This window comes from Ovis canadensis, chromosome 6 (assembly GCF_042477335.2).
Source record: "Ovis canadensis isolate MfBH-ARS-UI-01 breed Bighorn chromosome 6, ARS-UI_OviCan_v2, whole genome shotgun sequence".
Classification (NCBI taxonomy): Eukaryota; Metazoa; Chordata; class Mammalia; order Artiodactyla; family Bovidae; genus Ovis; species Ovis canadensis.
Window position 1 is genome coordinate 83,622,137 of NC_091250.1, and position 26,071 is coordinate 83,648,207.

A 26,071-nucleotide genomic window follows, 5' to 3' on the forward strand; every position below is an offset into this window, starting at 1 on the left:
TCTTGCGTCTCCTGCACTGACAGGCAGATAATTTAACCCTAGTGCCACCTGGGAAGCCCCCAAATAATGCAATGCAGTGGTAATTTACTACAGAATTTTAATTACCTTTTTGTCCAGAGAGTCCAAAATGTTATCCAACCATTTGTACAAATAGCCATCTGATGAAAGTCCTACATTATCTGCAACAGGGCCACAACAGAGTACAGCAGACATAGCCTTCAAACAATAATATTAGAATTACATTTAAAACATTTCAGAGGTTAAATGTTGGTTGCTTAATGAGAAGAGGCACGATATTTTACTCATGCTTATATAGCCACAATATCTTTAATTTTTTTGTTTACAAAGAAAAGCATAATAGTAATTTTTGAAACTAAGAAATTTACTATGAGCAGTACATAAATACATGTACATGATACTACATTAGACATGGAGTTTGAACAGTTCTGGAGGTGAAGGGAAAAAAAAGATCAAGAGAAAGTACTTAAGTAAGAAAATAAGTATTTTTTGGAGGCAATCCTCAATTCTTTAAGAATGTGGCTTCCAATTTTCATAGATTCTGGAATATTTCTATATTACATTTTATGCACTTAAATAAAGTTCCAGAATAAGTATTTGAATACAACAGGCAAATATATATTCTATTACTCTCAGGTACTCTGAAGAAATCCTGATCCTTTTTATAACACCAGGCACTGAGAGAGAAAAAAATTTTAACTCCACTCTTAACCTAAGAAAAAAGAAGTCAGATTTTTAGGTAAATACCTTCAGTGCACAGTACTGATGTCTGTTAATTTGCATATTTCTATCACTGTATCTGTCCAAGGGTGTAAACATGATGCTAAAAGGACCTGCCCAGTGACTGAACAGCATAAACAGACTGTGACGAAGGCTCTGCTGAGGAAAAATACTTCTTCTCTGGTGCACTGTAAATAAAAAACAGGCAGAAAAAATTATTTCCATTTCTTCTTCCCTTAATATGCACGTCAGTTTATTTGTTATTGGATGGTGGTGATGTTAGTTGCTCAGTCGTATCTGACTCTTTGCAACCCCATGCTGTAGCCCACCAGGCTCCTCTGTCCATGGGATTCTCCAGGCAAGAATACTGGAGTGGGTTGCCATTCCCCTCTCCAGGGGATCTTCCTAATCCAGGGATTGAACCCAGGTCTCCCACACTGCAGGCAAATTCTTTACCATCTGAGCCACCAGGATTATTACTGGATACATAATATTATATAAAAAGAAAGCAAAAGTTTTCATTTTAACCTACTCCCAACCTCCATAGTAACAGAAATTATTTACATTTATGCATATCACAGGAACAGAGCTGCAGTGTACATTATCATGTTAAATGAGATGCAGTGTTATGTGAAATACAGCATCTTGGCCAAGTAGAAGTGCATGGCAGTCACAATGCTCCAGAGCTGGGCATCAGGACCCTGCTTCTCTCCCTGGGTTGTTGTTGGCTACGTGCTAACCTTGGCCAAAACATTAACACAACATACTTCTGGATCATGATTAACCGGTAAGAGAGGGCTTTGGACTATATATACCGTTTTCAGCTATACAACAATCATTACATGGAATCTTGACATATTGATACATAACAGACAACAAGGGAGCTGATCTACCTGCAGTAAAGAGTGAGGTCTGGAGTCAAAACCCACTCTGCTGCCTTTTGCTGCTGGTTTAGATGATCTCCAAGGAATCTTTCCACTTAAAAAAAATCTATTCTACAAGCTCTCTGCAGCAATCCTTGTTGAAGAAACTCAACAGTATCATAATGAAGCAAAGTAGAAGTTGTAGACAAGTGCTGAGTAACGGATTAAATCATATCTTTACATTAGTGAGCTTCAGCTCAGACAATGTAGAGGAAACCAAGCTCTTTTCCTCTAAAGGGCATCATTTACTTCTCAAGTTCCAAAAGTTACCCTGACATATTTTTCAAATGTTCACAAGTTGCTTGTCAACTTAGATTACCATTCCTCAGGGGGAGAAAAATTATGATAGTCTCTTAATATTCATTTATGGGTTTGACGAACTAAAAATCATACCTGGAACATTCTGAATGATATTCGCCACTAAGGCACTAAAATGGCATCGTATATCCTTCAGTGTGTCAGAATCTTTTTCATTTTCTGCTTCCAGGAGTTGTCTAGTTAAATCTACGTATTCCAATAAAGTGTTGTTGAGGAAATGTGTTTCACTATCAAGGCCACCACTTGCACTGAAAATATGGAAGAAAATTCATGTTAAGGAAAACATGATTCTAAACTATAATTTAAGTCAACATTATTCTCTCCATCAAAACCTATGGCTTTTCAAAATAAAAATATAAGGAGACACAACAGGAACAGGGAGGATCAGTTTAGAAGGTAGAAAGAAGAAAGACTAATTGTGTATATTTACACAGTTGTCCTACATATATGCCTTTAGCATAATCAATCAAATACCCATCAGGTACCTATTCTCAGCAAAAATTACTGCTATTACTGGGGATGCAAAAATTTAAGAGAATTCAGGTAAGACTGTTGGTTTTTTAATCTTCTGTTTTAGACCTTGGAAGTTTCTTCAAGAATCTCTACAGGAAGATTCTCTTTGAGGCCAGGGTTCTGGGCCTAGAGTCCACTAACTGCAAGGAGGTCACTGGTGAGAGAGTCCCCAATCCTGGATTCCAGTCTTGTTCCATCAGTTATTAAGTATGTGACCGGTAGGTACTCGAGAGTGTTTTGCCAATAGAAATTTAGTTATCTTTTCCTTGTTATATTTATTTGAAAATACCTCTAAAGTTAATGATTCCGAAAGTAAAAATACTCTTTCAATAGCTACAAATAGTTTTTTATAAACATCCTAAAGCCATGAAAATCAGAGTAAGGAGCCACAGTGATTGTACAGCATATAAAAAATACCAGTCTATGACTATAAAAATACATTGAATGCATTCATGATGAAACTCTCCTTTATTCCTCAAGTGAATGTTTTTAAACTCTGGGTCAACACTTCACAGTGGCTGGGAAACCAACATGGTAGATTGTAAGCTGACTCAGAATAACTGAGTACCTACTATGCACCAGGCACAGAGGATCAACTGATTGAACAAACTGAAGATCCCTGCCTCCTGGCCATTCCAGAATTCATCTTTTTTCCCTTAAGCGAGAGAGAGAAAAAAAAAATGTCCATAATAGCGTTCACTTTATTTTGATTTCTCTTAGGGCAAAAAACAACAACAAAAAAGACAAATCCAAAAATAAAACATGCAACTGCATTACTAACATTACAACAGAAGCAAAAAAAAAAAAAAGAAAAAAGATTTAGATGTATTTTAGGTTAATTTTTTGCATCAAGTTCAGCAAGTGTCAAATTCATTTTGGCTAACTTCCATTGTTTTATTTTTGTGAAGTAGCAAAGGAAAAAAAAAAGAATGATGCTTCTTTTTTCTTTCATTTGCTTTTGATTTACTATAATAGTAAATCAATGGTTTAGATTCTCTTTCATTAAAGCTATATTTTGAAAGCACTTGTGAAAACATTCGATGTTAAATATGAAACATGTTAGGCACACTCTGAAATAAATGATCAGGGTAAATGGTAAAGTAATAATAAATACTATACTTGCTTATTAGTATTTTTTTCCTCAGGATCTCTTCTGGAAATGGTCAGATTCATCTTTTCACTCCTTCAATGGTCAGCCAACACCATTATGTTTCTAGGGAAACAGTTATTTCCCTACATAAAGCTGATGGAATTTTCCTCAAGGCGCTGGCCTTAGGGTCAACAATAATTTTAGGTTTTATGTTTTTTATTTGTAAAGGGTGGAAATAGAAATTATGTTTTTGGATTTCATAATTGCTCTAAGCACAATAGATTAACAGTTGATTGAAGTAAATTTGCAAAGTTTTTTAGCCTACATGAAAGGCTAAACTTTCATGTAGCCTTTAAATAACATGAGTTTTACAACTCTGGAAAAAATAGATCTTGAATAAGGTAAGACATAGTTAAAACAGACACCCATCCCTGGAAAAAGAAAAGGTCGCTGTCTACTGCCTAGATTACTAGATCTCAAGAAATATTAAAATCATAAGGACATTCCACTCAACCTTTGACTGAAGCAATCTGTACGAGTGGTAGTTCTTCAATATATTTTTTAGCCATGGGCTAATGTATTAGATACATCTTTAGTAAATAATATTTATAGTGGTGCAGATTTTTTGTTGTTACAAAGGTACTTTTCAGTTTTTATATATTTCCTAAGAGAAAAAAAAAATCACGTTCTCTAATAAATTTCAGGTTTTAAAAATCAAAATCCAATACCTACCTGTGACTGATGACACCAGCATCTGCCAGCAGTTCAAATATTCGTACCAGTTGTACTCGTAAAATATCTCGACGCCTGCGCCGTTTCATATTCTATTCCAAAGATAACAAAGATTCTAATTAAAAGTCCTTTAAGTAAGTTGACCGAAAATTTGCTGGTGTAACTTAGAAGGAATACTGGGAATGCCTTACGAGTTTGGAGGCTTGTTATTTTGCTTCTGCAAGGTAGATGTCAGACAGTCTACGGGCTATTACATCAAAAAGGTATGTGTGGATTAATTTGAAATTAACAAGAAAATAAAATAAAATGACATTTTATATAGTAATAAACTTATGAAGGGAGAAACAGAATTGAGTCCATATTTACTTTACGGTTATTTTTAGGTCAGGTTTCCTAATCTGACAACTTTAGAAGAACTGAAACAGTTAGTAAACTATTCTCTTTGGATGATAAAGAATCCCTAAGATGCTCCCAATAATATGACAGAAAGGGAGGGAAAATATCACAAAGGGGACTGAAGAAACCCCAGAGATTTCACTTATACCATGATTTTTCACTTATCAGTTAATTCTGACACACAAATATACAAGCAGAAAGAAATTCCTTTGATCATTATGGTGTGAATAAATATGTTTATCCTACTAAGGCCAAAGTATTAATGCCTAGAATAGTCATCATAACATCTCAACTTGATTCTCCTTCTAACAGGAACCAATATAATGGTAAGCTATAATTAATCTCCTATATCACTTTCTTCTTGAGCTCATCATTTCATTCATGATGTAATACAGACTACTAAGAATTCGTCTCTCACTTTTTTGCCTACAACCCAGTTTTCTGCCTTCCAAAACAGGCCAGCTGTGGATAACCAGTTCATTAAATTTACTGCTTCTCTGAGCTCTTATCAAGTTTGCTGCAATTCATACTGAATGAAATGGTTTCTTAACAGTGCTTGAGGATTTCTGCAAAGGTTTAGTTGACTTGCTTTCATACTGTGTTCATAGAAAGACTGTGAGTCTAATGCTCTCAAAATACAGTGCACATTCAGACATATCACTGTGCATATCTATCCCCTTGCTATGATGACTTTTTGTCCTGAAATTGATTAGTATACATACTGCCACTTAATTTTATTTCCAATTCCACTTGCACTGTAACCGACATATTATTTTGAAGCAAATATCTAATCAATTACAAAATGGAGAATTATCACTACTCCACAGGGCTGAATTAGAAAAAAAGGAAGTGAAGAATTACAGATTCTGTCATAAGGTTCCCATACAAAGTAGCTACTGTCATCTTCCTCTCTTGCTAAAATTCCTCAGAGGATTGCCATCATTGCTAGCAGTCATTCTAATTCAGTGTTCTACATCAGACTCATCTAAGGTGCTTAAGAAAATAGATTTCTGGGCTCTACTCCAGGGATTCTCATTGAATAGGCTAGGCCCAGGAATCTATAATTTTTTGCAAGCTCTCTGGCTAATTCTCAGATTCTACTGCCATATGGGGGCCACTGGTCTATTAGATAAAGCTGAAACCAGGAGCTTTAATCCTTTCACGTGATAGTTCCTTTCTTGCTTTCCAGCCTAACATTCCATCACTTTCCCCATAACATAATTACAAAGAAAAACATGCAATGTCCAAATTTTTTAAAAGTGAAGTTTGCAAACGCTGTTCCCTCTACCTAAAATGTTTTTCCCTTGCTTGTCTACTGGGGAAATATGCTTCAGAAATTCACCTCAAATGTCACTACCTCAACTAAAAAGCTTTCTCTTAGTCCACAGGCAGAATCAAAGGCTTTCTTCTCTGTAGCTCATCTAACCCTTTACCTATTACTTGATTTGTGTGCATAATACATTGTTGTAATTATAGATTATACAACATCTGTTCCACAAGAACTGTGATTTCTAAATGTATCTCAGAACCTGAGGTGTAGATTTGGGGTTCTAGACCTGGGGTTGGCAGAATACACCCCTCAGGCCAGATCCAGCTCACTGCTGCCTGTAACTGTAACAGAGCCACACCCACCTATTTAGCTGTCTAGGCAGCAAAACTGAGCAGCTGCAACAGAGATGGGATGACCTACAAAGATGAAAATAACTATCTGGTCGTTTACAGAGATCAGTGGACTCTGATCCAGACTCTAACCACCCTAACTTCAGGCAGAGAAAATTTAACATCTTTATTACAGAATGGGTTTCTGAGTAAGACCTCCTGGGGAGTGGGGATGGTAGTGGTTTCCACATGTTTTAAAAATGTTGAAAATGGCACTAGACTTATTTACTTCTGAATTTCTAAATTTTGTTATACTATATAGAATATAGAAGCCAATTTTACGTGTTTGCCAAATAAATATTTAATGATATAAAACTACACAGTTTACCTCTGGCCTTCGTTCAAGTGCCTCTTTAATTATGGGATGTAATTCCTCTATTAGTTCCCTAGAAGAAAAATAATATACATTCTTTCAATTAATAGCCAAACATATACTCTGACCTGTAGAAATATGTAAATATTAATATATGATATAACCTGATAAATGTTAACCCTAATCTTACAGTTTTAAACACAATTTTTATTGTGGGTTTTTTTTTTTTTTTGGTTATACTACATGGCTTTACGGAATCATAGTTCCCTGACCAGGGATCAAACCTGGGTCCTTGGCAGTGAAAGCATGCAGTCCTAACCACTGGACCGCCAGAAGTCTCTGTTTTGTTTTGATTGTGAAATAACACACACACTCTATAGAATATTTGAAAAATAGAAAAAAATGGTATAGGCCACTTATTCTAATTTGTAGAGATAAATACCTGTTCAATCATTTTATAACCCATATGTAGTTTACATAGTTGAAACTCTAACATACATAAAATATTATCCTTTTATCTTTAATTAACACTAGTATAAGCACTTTCACATGCCATTAATTAATTTATAATACTCTAGTATTGGGTTAAATATGATAATTTTCCTAACCATTTTCAGTTATTACTGACTCATTAAATTTTATCTGTTAAAACAAATAATGTCCAGTGAACACCTTTGTATATTAATCTTTGACTTCAATTCTGATTATCTCAATAGGATTAGTCGTTACAAATGAAATTATCAGTCAAAAGGTATGAACTTCATGAAAATCATCTTTTTTTGCTTATATCCTGATTTTAAATTGTAAATGTACTCACTGTAGAAAATTGGGAAAATACAAAAAAAAAAAAAAAGAAGAAAATAAAATCCATCCACAATTTCATTGTCTATAGAAACTACTGCAGACATTCAAAGTATCTGCTTCAGAACTGTTTCTATTTATGGGGATTTGTGAAACTGAGATAATTTTTGTACCTCATTGTTTTCTATTAGCACAACAGTGTATTTACTTGTCATAAAATAATCTTCCAACACTTCATTTATTTTGAATGCTATCCACACCTACAGATATAATTTATTAACCTATTCTCTGTTACTTTGAGACAAAACATCAAACATTACACCACATCAATAGAGGACAACCTCAAAGGAAAAAATTCAGGATCCAGAACTTCCCTGGTGGCACGGTGGATAAGAATCTGCCTGCCAATGCAAAAGACACAGGTTTGATCCCTGGTCGAGGAGATTCCACGTGCCGTGGAGCAACTAAGCCCATGCTCCGAAACTACTGAACCATGAGCACTCTGGAAACTGCATGCTGCAACTGCTGAGCCCACGTTCTGCAACAATGAAGCCTGCACATGCTAGAGCCTGTGCTCCTCAGCAAGAGAAGCCATGGCAATTAGAAGCTGACACTACGCAGTGAAGGGCAGCCCATGCTCGCCGCAACTAGAGAAAACTTGCACAAAGCAAGGAAGACCCAGCACAGCCATAAATAAATAAATATTTTTTTTAATTCAGGATATAGTCAGCAATAACAAAGAAGAAACTCAGGCAAAAATGAAGAATTGCTTTATGATTGTTAAAAACATCAAGAATGATATAAAATATGTACATAAATAATTCTTGTAAGAATAGTCACTCTCTTGAATGAGAAGGAGAAAAACTATTTTTAAGCAACAGAATCACTATGTAAGACAGGAGGGAAAATATACCTTTACATGGCATCTTATAATCTCTAGAACATGTTTATGTATAATATATGATTTTCATAATCATTCTTTGAAGAAAACAGGGTAAATGTTAAGCAAAATTAGAAATTAAAGGTGCAGATAAATTAAAGGACCTGCTAAATGTTAAATGGCTAGCTAGCTGGTAAAAATCAGGATCGATATGAAACTATCCTGATAAGTATGCTACCTTGCCTTCTCAAAAAGTAGCCACATTTACTATTTTACTACATAGAGAAACATATAAAGATAAATACCTAAATGCTCCTGGGTTGGTCCTGCCAAGACCTAGAACAAGGGATTCAGTGATTTCCATGCTCTCAGAGCGCATCATTGGAACTATGTGCTTAAACAAGGATGAAGGGGATGGGATGCCAATAATCTGAAAAAAAGATATTGTATTTATAGCAGCCACTAATGATAGTACATTCAAATAAATAATATGACATTTCAACAATATTTGGTCACAGACAATAGAATAATGACATTTTAGAATGAATGGTGCTTCAGAATTCACCTCTAACACACATCATCTTAAAAGGGTCACTGTGAATTTGCTCACTACAAATTTGTTAACAGAAGTGGGATTTGCAGGCCTCTTAATTTCTTACAGACACTCACTATCATGTAATACAGGCTGAATCCCTCCCTTAGCCTATTTCTTTTGACCTGTAAAAATAAGTAAAAACAAAAAACTACTTCTAAAAGAATCATCAGTGTTAAACACCCAGTATTAAGTTTTGTCAGTTTCCTTCAACCATCTGATAATATTTTATTTCATATCATGGAGACCATATCACTGTTCTTATCAAGTTATTTGTCCTACTACATAATTTAGGGAAATTCTAAAAGAAAAACTTTATATATTATTGGTTCCAACTAAGCATCCCTTAAAACATTGGGGTGGCCAAAAAGTTCGTTCAGATTTCATACGCTGCTATGGAAAACCTGAAGGAACTTTTGGGCCAACCCAATAGTAACAGGGATTTCTTGAACCATTTTCAGTATTAGTGCCTGTAACTAATACACTTTTCAATCAAGTTACTTTATTGTCCTGAAAAAGAAATTTTGAAACATTCCTTTTATGTTGTCATTTGGATTCAATGACAGAACTCAACAACTTACTTTAGAATCAATGCTGTAGCCACTGTCAGGGGTGGACGCCAGCGTCTCAGGAGGAGAACACCTCACAGAACCCGCAGATGTTGAGGATGCTGTGGAGGTCGCTGCGCTGCAGCAAAGAAGCAGGTAGTTTCTCCACAGGCCAATGTATGAGTCACTGCTTGTGGTAGTATTTACTTTCTTAGCATTGATGGGGCTACTGAGAAAAAGAAGAAAAACAGGTAGATGTAAATAACATGTGTTTTAAAAAGTTTCTTTTAAACGAAAGCTCCTCTGTCCATGGAGTTCTCCATGCAAGAATCCTGGAGCAGGTGGCCATTTCCTTCTCCAGGGGATCTTCCCGGCCCAGGGATTGAACTCGAGTCTCCTGCATTGCAGGCAGATTCTTTACCATCTCAGTTACCAGGGAAGTCCAACTAAAGGTAAATTTCGACCAATTTAGGGGAGATGGTTAGCATAACCACTGAATCTCTGTGGAATAAGATATAATGAGTAAAATACAAGATTGAAAGTTAAAACATTATAGGATCATTTTAACATAATCTATTATTTCTGTGGGTACAGTTAATATTTTATCAGGTCACATTTTATAACTTATTATATATACTCAATGCAGAGGAAAAAAACTGAAAACAAAATGAAAATCACCATTAATCCAACACCAAAATAAGCTCTATATATTCTTCTACTCATCTTCAATTCAGACACATGAATAAAGGTATAAATATATCTCTTTTAGCTTATAAAAACTGAATATTACTTTATTTGTTTTGTACTTGCTCTTTATACTTAACATATATGTTGAAACATCCTTCATGTAAATAAATATACTTCCATGACCTCACTTTTGATGACCATATATCATAGAGATTATTATGATTTATAGAGGCACACTTTCACTGTTGGATATTTAAGCTAACAGTAATTTTTCCCTATTATACACAATATTAAACATTTGAATATATGCTTAATTATAATAATGTTTAATTATTTTCTTGGGTAAATTCCTGAAACTGGAATTACAGAATCAAAGAATATCTACATTTTTAAAGCTTCTATTAAATTTTTGTTTTGAGAGATTAGACCACTAAAGTATTTTGGAACAATTCCATAAATATTCTCAAGAACAGAAAATTCTGTTGGGATTAATGACTGAGAGCAAAACAAAACAGGAAAAATACTAAGTTTTAGTCCTCACCTTCAGTAGGCTTATAATCTACTAAGATAAACAATACATATCATGCCACTGATTCATCAATAGTTTCTTAATATCTTAAAAAAGGTTCAGAGCACTGTGATGGGAGTAAAAGAACAAAAAAAAAAACCTGTTTAAAAAAATCACCACCATCATGTGTGCTAGGGGAGATATACAACACAGAAATAAAAGTGTCAGATGGTGCTAAGTTGATGAAGAAAAATAGAGCAGAAAGTGGATACAGGGAATGGTGGTAGGAGAGTGTATATTAGGTGGTAGGAGAGGTATGTTATCATTTAAAATATGGTAAAATAAAGGAGACTAAATAAGTTCATAAATGTTATACAAGGTGGCAAGTGTCAATCTTCATTAAAAAAATGGCATCCAATAAACAATACCTGAGAATCTGTATCAATATATAATTAACATGTATGTATGCTGCTGCTGCTGCTAAGTCACTTCAGTCGTGTCTGACTCTGTGCGAACCCAGAGACGGCAGCCCACCAGGCTCCCCCATCCCTGGGATTTTCCAGGCAAGAACACTGGAGTGGGCTGCCATTTCCTTCTCCAATGCATGAAAGTGAAAAGTGAAAGTGAAGTCGCTCAGTCGTTTCTGACTCTTAGCGACCCCATGGACTGCAGCCCACCAGGCTCCTCTGTCCATGGGATTTTCCAGGCAAGAGTACTGGAGTGGGGTGCCATTGCATATATACAAACAATAAAAACAAAACCAAAAAACGTATATATGCTTTTTCAAACAAATTTTCTTTGCAATTTAAGAATAAGACTAACCTGCAGTTTATAAAGCCATGGTCAACTCTCTGTCACATTGTCAGTTACCCTTTACTATCATCCTCAGAAACTCACTGAATTCATTTCCCTTCACTTCCCACCCTCTATCTACAAGCTTATCTATATCCACATCCATATTCATCTTCAGACTCTCTCCTCATTCATTCATTCATTGAACACAAAGTATGTACCAAGCAGTGTGATAATTAAGTAAATGAACAATTATAATTTGTAAGACCAAATTATACAAAGAGAATGAAAGGATTATATGACTATACCCTTTATAACTTTCATTGTCCTCCTTAACACACCAGTACATTATGGCATGTCATTTATGGGATTTCCAATTTGTAGAACTTTTCAAGTGCATGTGTTATGAAGGCTGACAGCCTATATACTGTAAAATTTACACTAGGAAAATCACTTACTTTATATCAACTTGTGGGGATAACAACTGAAGCCTTGTGTAGGCAAACATCCAAGCATAGCTCACAGCTGTAGGGCAGTGTTTTGGAAGGTTTTCTTGCTTTAAAAAACTGGAGAGACTTATAATCCATGGGTCTTGGCCTTGGGTCACATGTGCAAATATCCATATATGTGATGGACTGATCACATCAAACTGGTGGCTAATCGGAGAGGAATTCCACTCTGCTAATGTCTGTAAATCTATTGAGCTCGGGCAGTACAGCAAAGTAGTCTAAGAAGAGAAAAAAATTCATTATTGCATATTTCAACAACTTTCATAAGTTTTACCATAGAAATTGCTTTAAACTATAAAAGTGGTCTACTGGTAGTTTCTAGAACAGAGATTCTTAAACAGGGATAATATGAAGTCTGAGATACATTTAAGGAGGTACAGAATTCCTGAAATTGCATATAAGGTTTTTGTTCACATGCAGTTTTCTAGAAGAGATTATGTAATTTTTATTAGTCTCAAAAAGATCTATAAACCAAAAAGGTTAAGAATCACCACTTATGTAATTCTTGTATGAATATGCAACTCACAGGATACTCAAGATGATAGAGAACTCAAAAATGAACCATTAACTTTCATGCTGATGTGCACTGCAAGACAAGTGAAAATGTCAGTTGCACAGTCATGTCCGACTCTGTGCGACTCCACAGACTGTAGCCTGCCAGGCTACTCTGCCCCTGGAGTTTTCCAGGTAAGAATATTGGAGTGGGTTGCCATTTCCTTCGCCAGGGGATCTTCCTGACCCAGGGATCGAACCTGGGTCTTCCACATTGCAGGCAGATTCTTTACTATCTGAGGTATCAGGGGAGCCACTGTGTACTATGTCTGCATAAGTGGAACAGACTGGAAAATGGGCTCCTCTCCAGAGCTGCTGCTGCTGCTGCTAAGTCGCTTCAGTCGTGTCTGACTCTGTGCGACCCCTTAGGCGGCAGCCCACCAGGCTCCACTGTCCCTGGGATTCTCCAGGCAAGAAGAGCTACACATTCTCAAATATTTGCTCAATAATAGTCAAAGCTCTTAAAATGAAGAGATAAAGACTCCAGAGCAAATTATTTATGATTCAATAGACAACAAAAAATAGAGTCTTAAAAACTGAACAGAGGCTTGATTCACCTGATCATTCAACAGAAATTTACAAAGGACCTGCTCTCAGTCAGGCACTGCTTTAGGTACTAGAAGAGACTCACTCACTTCTCGTCTTGTTGGCCAAGTCATAGTTAATAATCTAAAACAGAATTCTTTAAATTGAACAGAATTTTATTATTATCTCTCTTGGTTACACGTAACTTTGAGTTGTAAGAGTCAAGAGTTATGTAGAAAGCACAGAAACCTCTTGTGCAGGTATTGCAAAACAGGAAGAAAATAATTTCAATTAGTGAAGTTTGATACTTATTCTTTTCAGTTTTGAAAATGTCATATATGACCTTTCTCCCCCAAACCAAACTAAGAAAGACAGCATAAACTTTCTTAGTAATGTTTGTGTTGATGAAGTGTTTTTCTTCATTTTAATGAGTGAAATTACATATGTTGCTGTTGTTTAGCTGCTAAGTTGTGTATGACTCTTTTGCAACCCCATGGACTGCAGCCCACCAGGCTTCTCTTTCCATGGAATTTTCCAGGCAAGAACATGGGAGTGGGTTGCTATTTCCTTCTCCAGGGGAACTTCCAAACCCAGGGATCGAACCCACATCTCCTGCATTGATAGGCAGATTCTTTACCAACTGACCACCAGGGAAGCCCCAAATTACATATGACTCAGGCATAAGATATTACATATCTACTCTATGCACTTGAATTTATATGGCAAAGCAAACAAATACACTTACTGCAAGGTGCAGAGTGCAAATTTTTTGCTTTGAATTTCAACAGAAAAAATTTCAATAGCCCTTTAACCAGCATATACAGGTCAAAAATACTATATGCCATAATCAATAGCAAACAGTAGTCAATTACAACTTCAGATTTAATAGAAACTTCTTAGATTGGAAAGATTGGAATTTTACAAAGATAAAATATTTATAGTTTTGTGGGGAAGAGTACTAACCATAGCATAAAGTAGTGCCACTTTGTGTATGCCACTTTTTAAAAATCATTTTTTATTCACAAATACTTTCTAATGCATGATATTTGTAAAAGAAACTCAGGTATGTATGTATGTACATCTTAAGTTTCAAAACATTGCTGAATAGCATGAAATCATTACAGTTACCTGATCAGCCCCAGTGAGATGAATGAAGCTCTCAAGAATGGATGGGCTCAGCCTGTCCATCACATCTATGGCTAATTCATCATCACCCTATAAAAAAGACATCACATGTCTATTAAAGTTTAGGAATGTTTAAGAACAGCAGCCAAACCTAGATAAACATTACAAATATACTTTAGCCCTATCTGTTACAAATGGAATAGAAGGCAGGCAGGTGAGCTTAGAACCTCTCAAAAAGATCTTGTTAAAAAGTAAATTATACCTGCACGGTAAAAACAGAAATGAAACAAAGATGGACAAAAGGATAGTTTTTTAAGTATTTTCATTAGATAGCTGAATGAAATATCTAAAATTTACCTTAGGTATTTCCAAAAGTGCAAATAAAGCCCGTATTTCTCTAAGGACGCTGACAGCTAATCTCCTAGTGGCAGGTCGGCTGCTACAGAGAGTGACGAGTGCAAACCCTTCGACCACATGGAATACACTGGAATATGGGCTTCTTTCCAGAGGAGGGGGATGAGAGGCTCCATTAACTACACCATGCTTGAAAAATAAAACACAAGTTAAAAAAAAAAAGTATGTATTCCAGTAAAACAATTAGTAAAGAGTAAAGCAAATCATAAAAATGACTCAGCTCAAGAAATTTAAATAACATTTAATTTATAAAAATTTCACATCATATAGTGAAAAAAGCATTTAATTGACAATCTAAAACACATGAATATGCAATGTACCTAAGTTCTATCATTCTCTGGCTACTTTGTAAAAAGCTTTAGAGTTGACACTTAATCACTATTGGTCCAACATTTCTATATGGAAAATGAAGGATTGAATGGCATCCTTTGTACTCAAAGTTTGGACCAGCAGTGTGGCATCACCTAGGAGATGGTGATGTGCAGGCTCATTGAACATTGAGAAGCTGGGTTGGCTTAGATGATCCAGCTCTAATATCCAAGGTTCTACGGCTTCTACATTTTCACAAATCAATAATTTGAGCACCCTTTTCGGTTAAGAAGCACATATACTGTATATGTGAAATGGGGACCACTGGTGCCTTTGATAAGCAACCAAATAACTCAACTGAAAGGCTATCAACATTTTTTATTATACCAGCATTCAATATATTGGAAACAGCCTATATGTGAGTTAGAATTGTCTCCACTTTGTATGTTCACTGAAAACTAATTATTACCAAAGGAAGAATTTAATTTCTATATTTAATACATAAACTATAGGAAAGTTCTGTTTAAGGGGTTACAAACATTTTGGAAGGAAGTAAAACTAATGAAACTTCTAATTTTTGTGGAAGTCAATATGTTTTAACATCATAACCAGTCATTTACCACTGACCATGCACAGAGGAACACTATGAAAGAGTCTGGTACCTGTGAGTCCTGGTTTTTGTTATGCATTTGGGTTGCTTGTTTCCACTGATTTATTAATTGTACCAACATCTTTACAGCATTATCAAGAAGTGTGGGATGGACATCAGTCACTTCACGAACAATAAAATAAACAAATCCTGAAAGGACATCCTCACGCCAATCTGGAAAATCAAGCATTAGTGCCTGCAGAGTATTGAAAGCCAGAGCACGAAGTTCTTCATCCATATGAATTGTGAGCCTACCAAGAACAAAATTCCATTAGCAAACCTCAAAAACCTTCCAAAGAGCTTTATCATCTAAAACTCAAAACTAAATTTAAAAAATACATCCTCTCAATTGGTTCTTAAGAAGTAAGAAAATAGGAACCAATGTTCACTTTTTGTGCTGTATTTGTCCTTATGCTAACCTGTATTCATTTATTTAAATTCACATGTCAATCTATTAATATCAGTTGGCATCAGAATAGTAAGTTTGATAATTCACAATAGTAAGTTCGATCATAACTCAAATGTTGTACTTTAGAAAACACAGACTAATGAACCAGAATTACATTTAAAAAATTCTTTAATCCTTAAAATGCCATATATTATTCTATAATCAGTCAAATTTATGCTGAATTATATAATACCTTAGTACTAGCTCACACTGATTTAGTCCTATGCTATCACTGGAAAGGACAGTTGATCTCTATTGCTCCTTTCACGCTGCTGAGCTTACAGTTAAACATAAGATGGCTGATTGTGAAGAAAAAAATACAAATCAAGATGGAATGAATTTAACAGAAATAATTCTTGAAAATGAAAATGAGAATTAAGCTGTAACTTCATAAATGGGGTATGCCTAGAAAGAAGATGAAAAAAAAAAGTAACACATGAAGTCTTCAAGAGAATTTATGTTAAGTAAATTATAGGAGAGGCTATATATAGTTACCTTTTAAAGACATCAATAAGATATGAGGACAGGAATGTAATATTAGTTAAAGGATTTTGATAAACAAGAAAATCATAAAAGATGGCTGCAGCAATGAAACTACTAATATTTAATGCTATATGACTAACAGTTTCTGTTTGGGGCTACAGAGAATTATTTACATGATTGACCATCAAGACACATGTATCAGGATTAGAAACAGCCTGAATGAATAAAGATAAGTAGTTGATATTTAAAAATATCCCACAGTTACATGCTTGGGCAGCTGAAAAGATGGAGTTATCCTCAATGATAGAGGAAGAACGCTGTGTGGTATCAGTCTTCCCCCTGCTGAACTTAGTTCTGGTCTTCACTAAGCTAACCTTCAACTGATAATGAGACCACGGAGAAAATGTATTACAATTGTTTAATACAAAGACCCGGAAGTGAGCCATGAAGCAGCAGCAGTTACAGCAGCACACTGGAAATACCACATAGGGTCAGATCAAGGGTCTCAGTCCAGTGTTCTGTCTCTGATAGTGGCACCAAAGGAGAGACTGTGGGAAAGGAGAGTGACCAACTCCATGCTGCTGGCTATAAGGGTTGTTCAACATTCCGTAAATCCATGAATTTACACCTCTCTGTGTGACTTAGGATATATCCATGCAGAGAAAGGGGCCGGATTCATTTATAGCAGGAGAACTATTGAACCTTCCCTGGAGACAGCAGACAGGCCTGCAAACTTACAGTGTATCTTTGCTTTGTTTGTTTGCTTGCTTTATTCTAAGTAAATAAGATTTAGACATCACAATTCCAAATGATAGGAGCTAGGGACAAAATAAGCAGACCTGGGAATCTTTCTTTCTGCCAAAATAAATTAAGTATCACAGGGGAAAGAAGCAAAGTCAATAGCAAAGCAAACTGTCAACCACTGGCTAGATGTTTGCTCCTTTACTCGGCTCCTCCACCGCTGCTCCTTGCGGATGCAACTTCACTTTGGTGGGGAATATGGACTGCCATTCACAAAATGGTGAACTAAATTGAGGTGGGAGGCGTAAGAGCAGAAGTGAATGATACTTGTTTACTGCTTTCTCAAGGAATATTATTATAAATAATTAAACTTGTTTTCCCTCCCTAATGCTGACAGGAACTTTGTTAACTCTGCAATCTAATTTATAGCAAGAGTTAAGAGATACAGTGGGAAGGGATGACTTTATCTCACGGTGCCAAGTTTCAAAGTCACCTCTTTCTTCTCCTCCTCACCCAATACCATTCAATCTCCTAGTGCAACCCTTAAGAGCTGAGGGTGGGTAGTGTATGGGTGTTTAAAATGCTCTGTGACTAGGGAGGTGGGAAAGGCTGCTGGAGCAGTCTATTAACTGTTTATTCATTGTGAGTTTAACTTAACACTTAGTAATAAGAGTTCAGCAAGCAGCAAAAGTCTTCGAATATGGTAAGATATCACTGCTCCATTGACTGTCTTTGTGCTTGGTTTCCCATTAGGGTGGGGCCAGTAAACTATGGCTCAAGGGCCAAATCCAGCCAGGCTCCTTAACAGGTGGCTGCTTCTTCACTACAATGGCAGAGATGAACAGCTGTGACAGAGACCACGTGACTCACAAATCTTAAAACAGTCACTATCTTGTCTTTTACGAAAAAAGTCTGCTGGCCCCTTATTTAAAGAGAATCCCCAACTGTATCAGCAAAGCAGTTTTTCAAAAGGCCATCACTTCAACTCAGAATTATTTCCAGGAACTGGTATCTAAGTTTGGATGTCATATTAATTACTCTTTTTATAGAGCCTAGTGAGGAAAGAGATAAAAACTTGAACTCTATGGGCTCTGCAATAAGAGAAAAAAAGTGAAAATGAGACCTGGTCATCACCTTAGGTGCTAAAGAAAGGACTATAGGAGTTAACACAATAATTAATTGCCTAGTGAGTGTCATTACACACTGATAATGTCCATATGTTAACAGAACATGTTCTACAAATCCCAAGAAATAATAAATACTAGATGGAAAGGCAAGGAATTTAAAAATAGGATTTATAGGGGAAACCAGAAGAATTTTAAAAGTTGAAAGATGAGTAAGGAGAATGTGTTAACAAAAGACAAAAATGGGAGTTTAGAGAGTTATCCACGGATTAACAATGTCTTTATCACTACTTTTTTTTAGTGATAATAGTAATGGGATGCTTTAGAAATTTAAAAAGACTGACTGACATAAAAGTTAAACTCACAAACAGGAATTCTCATTTACCTTGCCAACAGTTCAATAAGGTCAGTTCTGCTCATACCATCAGGAATCAGCCTTGGAATAGCAGCAATGCAAGTTCTAAACAAGTCAATTTTGGGTTTTCTTTCCCCGCTAAAAAACAGATTACAAGAGGACTTAATAAAATGAATCTTACATACATCAAACAATGAAAGCAAACTTATAAAAATTATTACAGAAAATATGAGCCCACCTCCAAAAGTTTAATGTATTTAACATAATAAAAAGAGTATATACATTTCCAGTAAATAACTATTAGTTTATAAATGCAAAAAAATAATATATAATTAAGGAAAAAACACAGCTAACAAGAAAAAATGTTTTCAGTAATTAGTAATTAATAACTAATAATAGATAACTAGTAATAGATAACTAATAAGGACCTACTGCATAGCACAGGGAACTCTATTCAATACTCTGTAATAGCCTACATGTGAAAAGAATCTAAAAAAGAGTGGATATATGTATATATATAATTGATTCACCCTTCTATACTCCTGAAACTAACACAATGTAATAAATCAACTAAACTTCAATTAAAACACTTTTAAAAAAAGAAAACAAGCATAACAAATATTCAAATAGTAAATATTAAGCAAATCATTTATTGGTGGTGCAGTGGTAAAGAATCTGCCTGCCAATGCAGGAAACACAACAGACATGGATTTGATCCCTAGGTCAGGAAGATACCCTGTAGTAGGAAATGGCAACCCATCCCAGTATTCTTGCCTGGAAAATTCCATGGACAGAGGAGCTTGGCAGGCTATATAGTCCATGGAGTTTCAAAGAGTCACACAGAGCTGAGCACACACATATACATTTATATTATTTATTAATTGTTTCAAATAAGTTAAATCTCTGATTTAACATTTGATGTATATTTATTAAAATAAATAATATAGACATTAAATAACCTAACATTAGTTATTTGGGGGCCTATAAAATTAACAAAAATTTTTCTTTATTTTCAAGATCATATACTAACAAGAGTTTTAGAAAACAGACATTTTCATATACCACTGGTGGTATTGTTTGTTGTCTTTTTATTTTACTTCAGAATATACAAACACACACAAAAATAGGCATATTGTTTATGTAACAAAATATGTGAAATTTGGAAATCCTGGTTCTTCCGTATGCTTGATAGAATTTAATTCACCTGTATTTTCCCTAGTTATTCAATGATTTTATTTATTTATTTTAAATATCTAACCTTTTATACACTGGCTTTTATTGTGCTCTATATTTCAAGGGAAAGCTGTTAATTGATGTCCTTCAGCTGGCCCAATAAAAAAATTTTTATATAGAAAAGAATTGGGATGTTTTAAGAGTTTTGGGGTCAGTATTCATTATAGTGGCTATGAATCTACTACTTGTTTTTAGTGATTTTATATATAGTCAGTCTTCTCTTAGCTTTGTCCCAATATGCATGATTTTACTTACCATAATTTAGTCAAATAATACCAGTCCCCAATAGTGTGGTTCAATTTTCTGTTACCTGATATTAACTGAAAGTAATTGTATAGCCAAGCTTCCCTATTAGCTCTTCAGCCTACAAATCAGGATGTAAATAACAGATGTGTATCATAACCAATGATTTCTTCACATCAATTTTGTCTAAGTCTGTCATGATCGGTCACTATACATCTGTTACTTGGTTCACACGGCAAAAGTGTGTAGCTGTGTTGATTCCCTGTCTCCAGTGGAAAACTCAGGTGATACTGGACAAAAATGGATAATCAAAAGAGTAAGTTGGCCAACAAAAATTAAAGTACGGCAAAGGAAAAAGGAAGTGAACACTGGAAGTGAAATTCAAATCAAACATTAATGGAGTTACAGAAGAAACAGCTGATGAGGGCAAGCTGACACTGCTGTCACTGAAGATCCAACATATGCAGTCAGAGGGACTCAGTGAGGGCACATGCATGGGCATAAATGAGGTAAGTGCGGCCAAAAGGATGATTTTCCAGAGGAAGTACTGCAAGGGGAAAAAGAACCCCTTCACACTAGAGAAACTCTCCTGGGGCTTGCCAGGTGGCGCTAGTGGGAAAGATCCTGCCTGCCAAGGCTAATGCAGGAGACGAAAGAGATGAGGGTCCAATGCCTCAGTCAGAAAGATCCCCTGGAGAAGGAAATGGCAACTACGCCAGTATTCTTACTTGGAAAATCCCATGGACAGAGGAGCCTGGTGGGCTACAGTCTATGGGGTCACAAAGAGTCAGACACGATGAAGTGACTTAGCACGCACAGAGATGTTAGCATACACTAGTATATAGTAACCATGCATTCATTGAGAGATCTAGAATCCAATTTGGTGGTCTAAGACCTACAAAGCAGTTATTAACAGCATAAAGAAGTCCTCTTGTAAAAAATACATGGATACTTTCTAGCAAGTAAAAGAAGTTGTTGCCATAAAATATATCTTTCTGAGAAGGAAGTCCCTAACAATAAACGGAAACTCTGTTGACAAGCAGTCCTGGGAGTGGGGTGGAGGGTGACGTGAGGTACAGTTTCTCATACAAGAAACTACTCATACATTATTTTCCTCTGTACCCTCAGTTCCCAGGAGGTTTTCAGGTTTTCTTTTTTGTTGAACAAAGCTCTGGAAGTAAGAGCATTTATTTGACTATGCCCCGACCAGCAATGCCAAAGAAGCTGAAGTTGAATAGTTCTATGAAGACCTACAAGACCTTTTAGAACTAACACCCAAAAAATATGTCCTTTCATTACAGGGAACTGGAATGCAAAAGTAGGAAGTCAAGAAACACCTGAAGTAACAGGCAAATTTGGCCTTGGAGTACAGAACGAAGCAGGGCAAAGGATGATAAGAGTTTTGCCAAGAAAATGCACTGGTCATAGCAAACACCCTCTTCCAACAACACAAGAGAAGACTTTACACATGGACATCACCAGACGGTAACACCGAAATCAGATTGATTATATTCTTTGCAGCCAAAGATGGAGAAGCTCTATACAGTCAGCAAAAACAAGACCAGGAGCTGCATGTGGCTCAGATCATGAACGCCTTATTGCCAAATTCAGACTTACATTGAAGAAAGTGGAGAAAACCACTAGACCATTCAGGTATGACCTAAATCAAATCCCTTATGACTATACAGTGGAAGTAAGAAATAGATTTAAGGGACTAGATCTGATAGAGTGCCTGATGAACCATGGATGGAGGTTTGTGACGCTGTACGGGAGACAGGAATCAAGACCACCCCCAAGAAACAGAATTGCAAAGAAGCAAAATGGCTGTCTGAGGAGGCCTTACAAATAGCTGTGAAAAGAAGAGAAGCCAAAGGCAAAGGAGAAAAGGAAAGATATATCCATTTGAATGCAGAATTCCAGAGAACAGCAAGGAGAGATTAGAAAGTCTTTCTCGGCCATCGATGCAAAGAAATAGAGGAAAAGAACAGAATGGGAAAGACTAGAGATCTCTTCAAGAAAATTAGAGATACCAAGGGAACGTTTCATGCAAAGATGGGCTCGATAAAAGACAGAAATGGTATGGACCTAACAGAAGCAGAAGATATAAAGAAGAGGTGGCAAGAATACACAGAACTATACAAAAAATATCTTCATGACCCAGATAATCACGATGGTGTGATCACTCACCTAGAGCCAGACATCCTGGAATGTTAAGTCAAGTGGGCCTTAGGAAGCATCACTATGAACAAAGCTAGTGGAGGTGATGGAATTGCAGTTGAACTATTTCAAATCCTGAAAGATGATGCTGTGAAAGTGCTGCACTCAATATGCCAGCAAATTTGGAAAACTCAGCAGTGGCCACAGGACTGGAAAAGGTCAGTTTTCATTCCAATCCCAATGAAAGGCCATGCTAAAGAATGCTCAAACTACCCCACAATGGCAGTCATCTCACACGCTAGTAAAGTAATGTTTAGATTTTTCTAAGCCAGGCTTCAGCAATATGTGAAGGGTGAACTTCCAGATGTTCAAGCTGGTTTTAGAAAAGGCAGAGGAACCAGAGATCAAATTGCCAACATCTGCTGGATCATGGAAAAAGCAAGAGAGTTCCAGAAACACATCTATTTCTGCTTTATTGACTATGCCAAAGCCTTTGACTGTGGATCACAATAAACTGTGGAAAATTCTGAAAGAGATGGGAATACCAGACCACCTGACCTGCCTCTTGAGGAACCTGTATGCAGGTCATGAAACAACAGTTAGAACTGAACATGGAACAACAGACTGGTTCCAAATAGGAAAAGAAGTACGTCAAGGCTGTGGATTGTCACCCTGCTTATTTAACGTATATGCAGAATACATCATGAGACACGCTGGGCTAGAGGAAGCACAAGCTGGAATCAAGATTGCTGGGAGAAATATCAATAACCTCAGATATGCAGATGACACTCCCCTTATGGCAGAAAGTGAAGAAAAACTAAAGAGCCACTTGATGAAAGTGAAAGAGTAGAGTGAAAATGTTGGCTTAAAGCTCAACATTCAGAAAACTAAGATCATGCTACCCGGTCCCATCACTTCATGGCAAATAGATGGGGAAACAGTGGCAGACTTTATTTTTCTGGGCTCTAAAATCACTGCAGATGGTGATTGCAGCCATGAAATTAAAAGACACTTACTCCTTGGAAGGAAAGTTATGACCAACCTAGACAGGATATTAAAAAGCAGAGTCATTACTTTGCCAACAAAGGTCCATCTAGTCAAGGCTATGGTTTTTCCAGTGGTGATGTTTGGATGTAAGAGTTGGACTATAAAGAAAACTGAGTGCCAAAGAATTGATGCTTTTGAACTGTGGTATTGGAGAAGACTCTTGAGAGTCCCCTGGACTGCAAGGAGATCCAACCAGGCCATCCTAAATGAGATCAGTCCTGGGTGTTCACTGGAAGACTGATGTTGAAGCTGAAACTCCAATACTTTGGCTACCTGATGCAAAGAGCTGACTCACTGGAAAAGACCCTGATGCTGGGAAACATTTAGGGCAGGAGGGGAAGGGGATGGCGGAGGATGAGATGGTTGGAAGGCATCATCAACTCGATGGTCACGGGTTTGGGTGGACTCCGGGAGTTGGTGATGGACAGAGAAGCCTGCCCTGCTGCGGTTCGTGGGGTCTCAAAGTTGGACATGACTGAGCAACTGAAACCAGCCATGTCCACACACATCTGGGGTAGGTAGGATTTATCCATAAGGCCTCGTCACTGACAACGAACTGTATGGATCAAGGGTGACTTTTGCTATCTATATTGATTTGACAGCACATAAAAGGGTAAAACTGAGCCTGTGGAAAGAATCACTGTATCAAAAACTGCAGTAGATGGCAACAGGGGCAAACTCCAGAAGAAAAAGTAAGGGAACAAACAGGCAGAATCAACCCTCTATACTTATGAAAACTGAAATAGCAATGAAGAGAAATTACTGACTACATACGTAATCATATCTTCAGGCTCCTTATTGGACATCTGCACACTAGTCATACACATGGGCCTCCCAACTTCTTTGTCCAAATGTCTTAGAATGCTATCTAATGCTTTTCTCACTTGAGGATAGTAAACTGACATTCCTGGAGGAGGAAAAAAAAAGCTCAGTTACAAAATGTAAAACATTAGACACAGAATAATTAGTTATTCTCTGTAAAATATAAAAGGTTATTGACTTTTAATTGGCATTAGCTTATTGATGTTACAGAAGAAATTCTGGCTTTGACATACTCTTCTCCCTGATGATCAGCTTCAGTGTATTGGAGGAAATGTATAAAAATTATGCACACAACTGAATTTGAAGAAGGACAAGATGCAATGGATAGTATCATGTAAGAAAATATTAAGAGTTGGACACGACTGAGCGACTGAACTGAACTAAAGAAAATATTTAATCCAAAGTCTCCTAACATGAAAATTTACAGATATTATAGAAAATGTATTCATTTTGTATCACTCTATTTCCTGGAATAACCTGACACATACATTCATAGGCAAATAAATGTATGTAGGCAAATATATTCATTTTAGCTTTGATCATAAACTTTCACAAAAGAACATTAAACTATATTATTTATTTATTCCAGTTAACACTAACCTATGACTTTTGCTTCTTCATCTGTCAAGGTTTTATTGAGGAAAATTTTCTTTACACGCAAGGTGTTTCCTGAGGGAAGGATAACTCCTGTCGTTGGCATTGGCGGTTCACCATCTTTTTGCTGCAAACTGTCCGCTATGACAAGGAAGACTCTGAGGCCTATGTTCATTCTCTTCAGAGAAAAAAAGTTTCAAAATAAAAATGTCAGAAAATTCCTCTTTTTTCACGCTAAAAACATCTCATCAAGTAACAGTGAGGGATGGGAGGAAGAAGGATAGAAGAAAAATGAACCTCTCTGTTCAACATTTTTTAAACCAGCCCAGGTGCTGGAATTTAACATACAATTCCCAAGTGCCATTCTTTCACTCTGAGGTCAACTTTTCTAGCTTACTTCAAAACTCTCCCATTCCTTCCTCAGCTCTACTACCCTGATACTGTACCTTCCCTTCTCTGAGTAGATGATTTGTCTCCCACGTCATAGTAAAAAACCACCAATCTTCCTCAATTTCTCACTACAAAGTACACTGATCTATTTATATCTGCACCTTTTCTTCCTCTCCTTCGCTCCTGTTACAATCAAGGGGTGCTGATATTCCTAGTTATTATATAGAATCCTACCTGCTCTTGCATTGCCGGGAAATTACACTATCAAATCATTCCTTCTCTTTCTTGCACCTTCAACATTTCCCTTTTAACTGAACATATCCGATTCCTGTTCACTATACTCAACTAGCATAATGCAATGATCCCTCCCCGTTAATACTTCCCTCTCACTCATCAGTGAGCATACTGCTCAAAACAGTGGGCATTTTTCCTTCATTCTATCTGACTTTTCAGCAGCATGGAACACAGTCAAAGAGTTCTTCTTTCCTAAACACTCCCTTCCTTGACTACATCTGTACCACTGCGGGCTGTGTCTTATATACCCGCATTTCAGATTTACCCGCCTTTACCTGGGTATTAAACGTTATGCTGCTTCAAGGCAAGTTCCCAGGTTGCCTTTTCTTACCATTATGCATTCTCTCCCAAAGTAATTTCATGTATTTACATGTCTTCAACTACCACTCGTACCAGAGCACCCCTAATTTTAAGCCTCATTTCTCTGATCTTGAACCCTTAGACCAATCTGATACTTCTACTTGGATGTCAAAAAGATGCCTCAGATTCACCATGTTCAAACCAAAAGGCATTTTCCCCACAAACTCAGTATCTTCTCAGTGTTTCTTTTCTCAGTAAATTATCCAC

At 36.5% G+C, this 26,071-nt stretch overlaps 1 protein-coding gene across 11 annotated transcripts in view; it reads right to left on the reverse strand.

Moving 5' to 3' along the window:
- FRYL (FRY like transcription coactivator) overlaps window positions 1–26,071 on the reverse strand; it is a 260,551-nt gene that overhangs the window by 65,445 nt on the left and 169,035 nt on the right. For all 11 annotated transcript variants that reach the window (XR_011257763.1, XR_011257764.1, XM_069594063.1 and 8 more), the window contains 14 exons: window positions 24,827–24,998; window positions 24,179–24,311; window positions 18,755–18,862; window positions 15,587–15,824; window positions 14,559–14,744; window positions 14,205–14,291; window positions 11,949–12,217; window positions 9,537–9,732; window positions 8,669–8,793; window positions 6,698–6,755; window positions 4,315–4,406; window positions 2,055–2,227; window positions 766–926; window positions 106–216 (listed from right to left, as the gene is read on the reverse strand). Coding sequence is in view for 9 of the 11 variants with exons in the window: in XM_069594063.1 (XP_069450164.1) it covers window positions 106–216; window positions 766–926; window positions 2,055–2,227; window positions 4,315–4,406; window positions 6,698–6,755; window positions 8,669–8,793; window positions 9,537–9,732; window positions 11,949–12,217; window positions 14,205–14,291; window positions 14,559–14,744; window positions 15,587–15,824; window positions 18,755–18,862; window positions 24,179–24,311; window positions 24,827–24,998 (2,109 nt within the window). In the remaining 2 variants the exon portion in view is untranslated. The remainder of the gene's footprint in view (window positions 1–105; window positions 217–765; window positions 927–2,054; window positions 2,228–4,314; window positions 4,407–6,697; window positions 6,756–8,668; window positions 8,794–9,536; window positions 9,733–11,948; window positions 12,218–14,204; window positions 14,292–14,558; window positions 14,745–15,586; window positions 15,825–18,754; window positions 18,863–24,178; window positions 24,312–24,826; window positions 24,999–26,071) is intronic.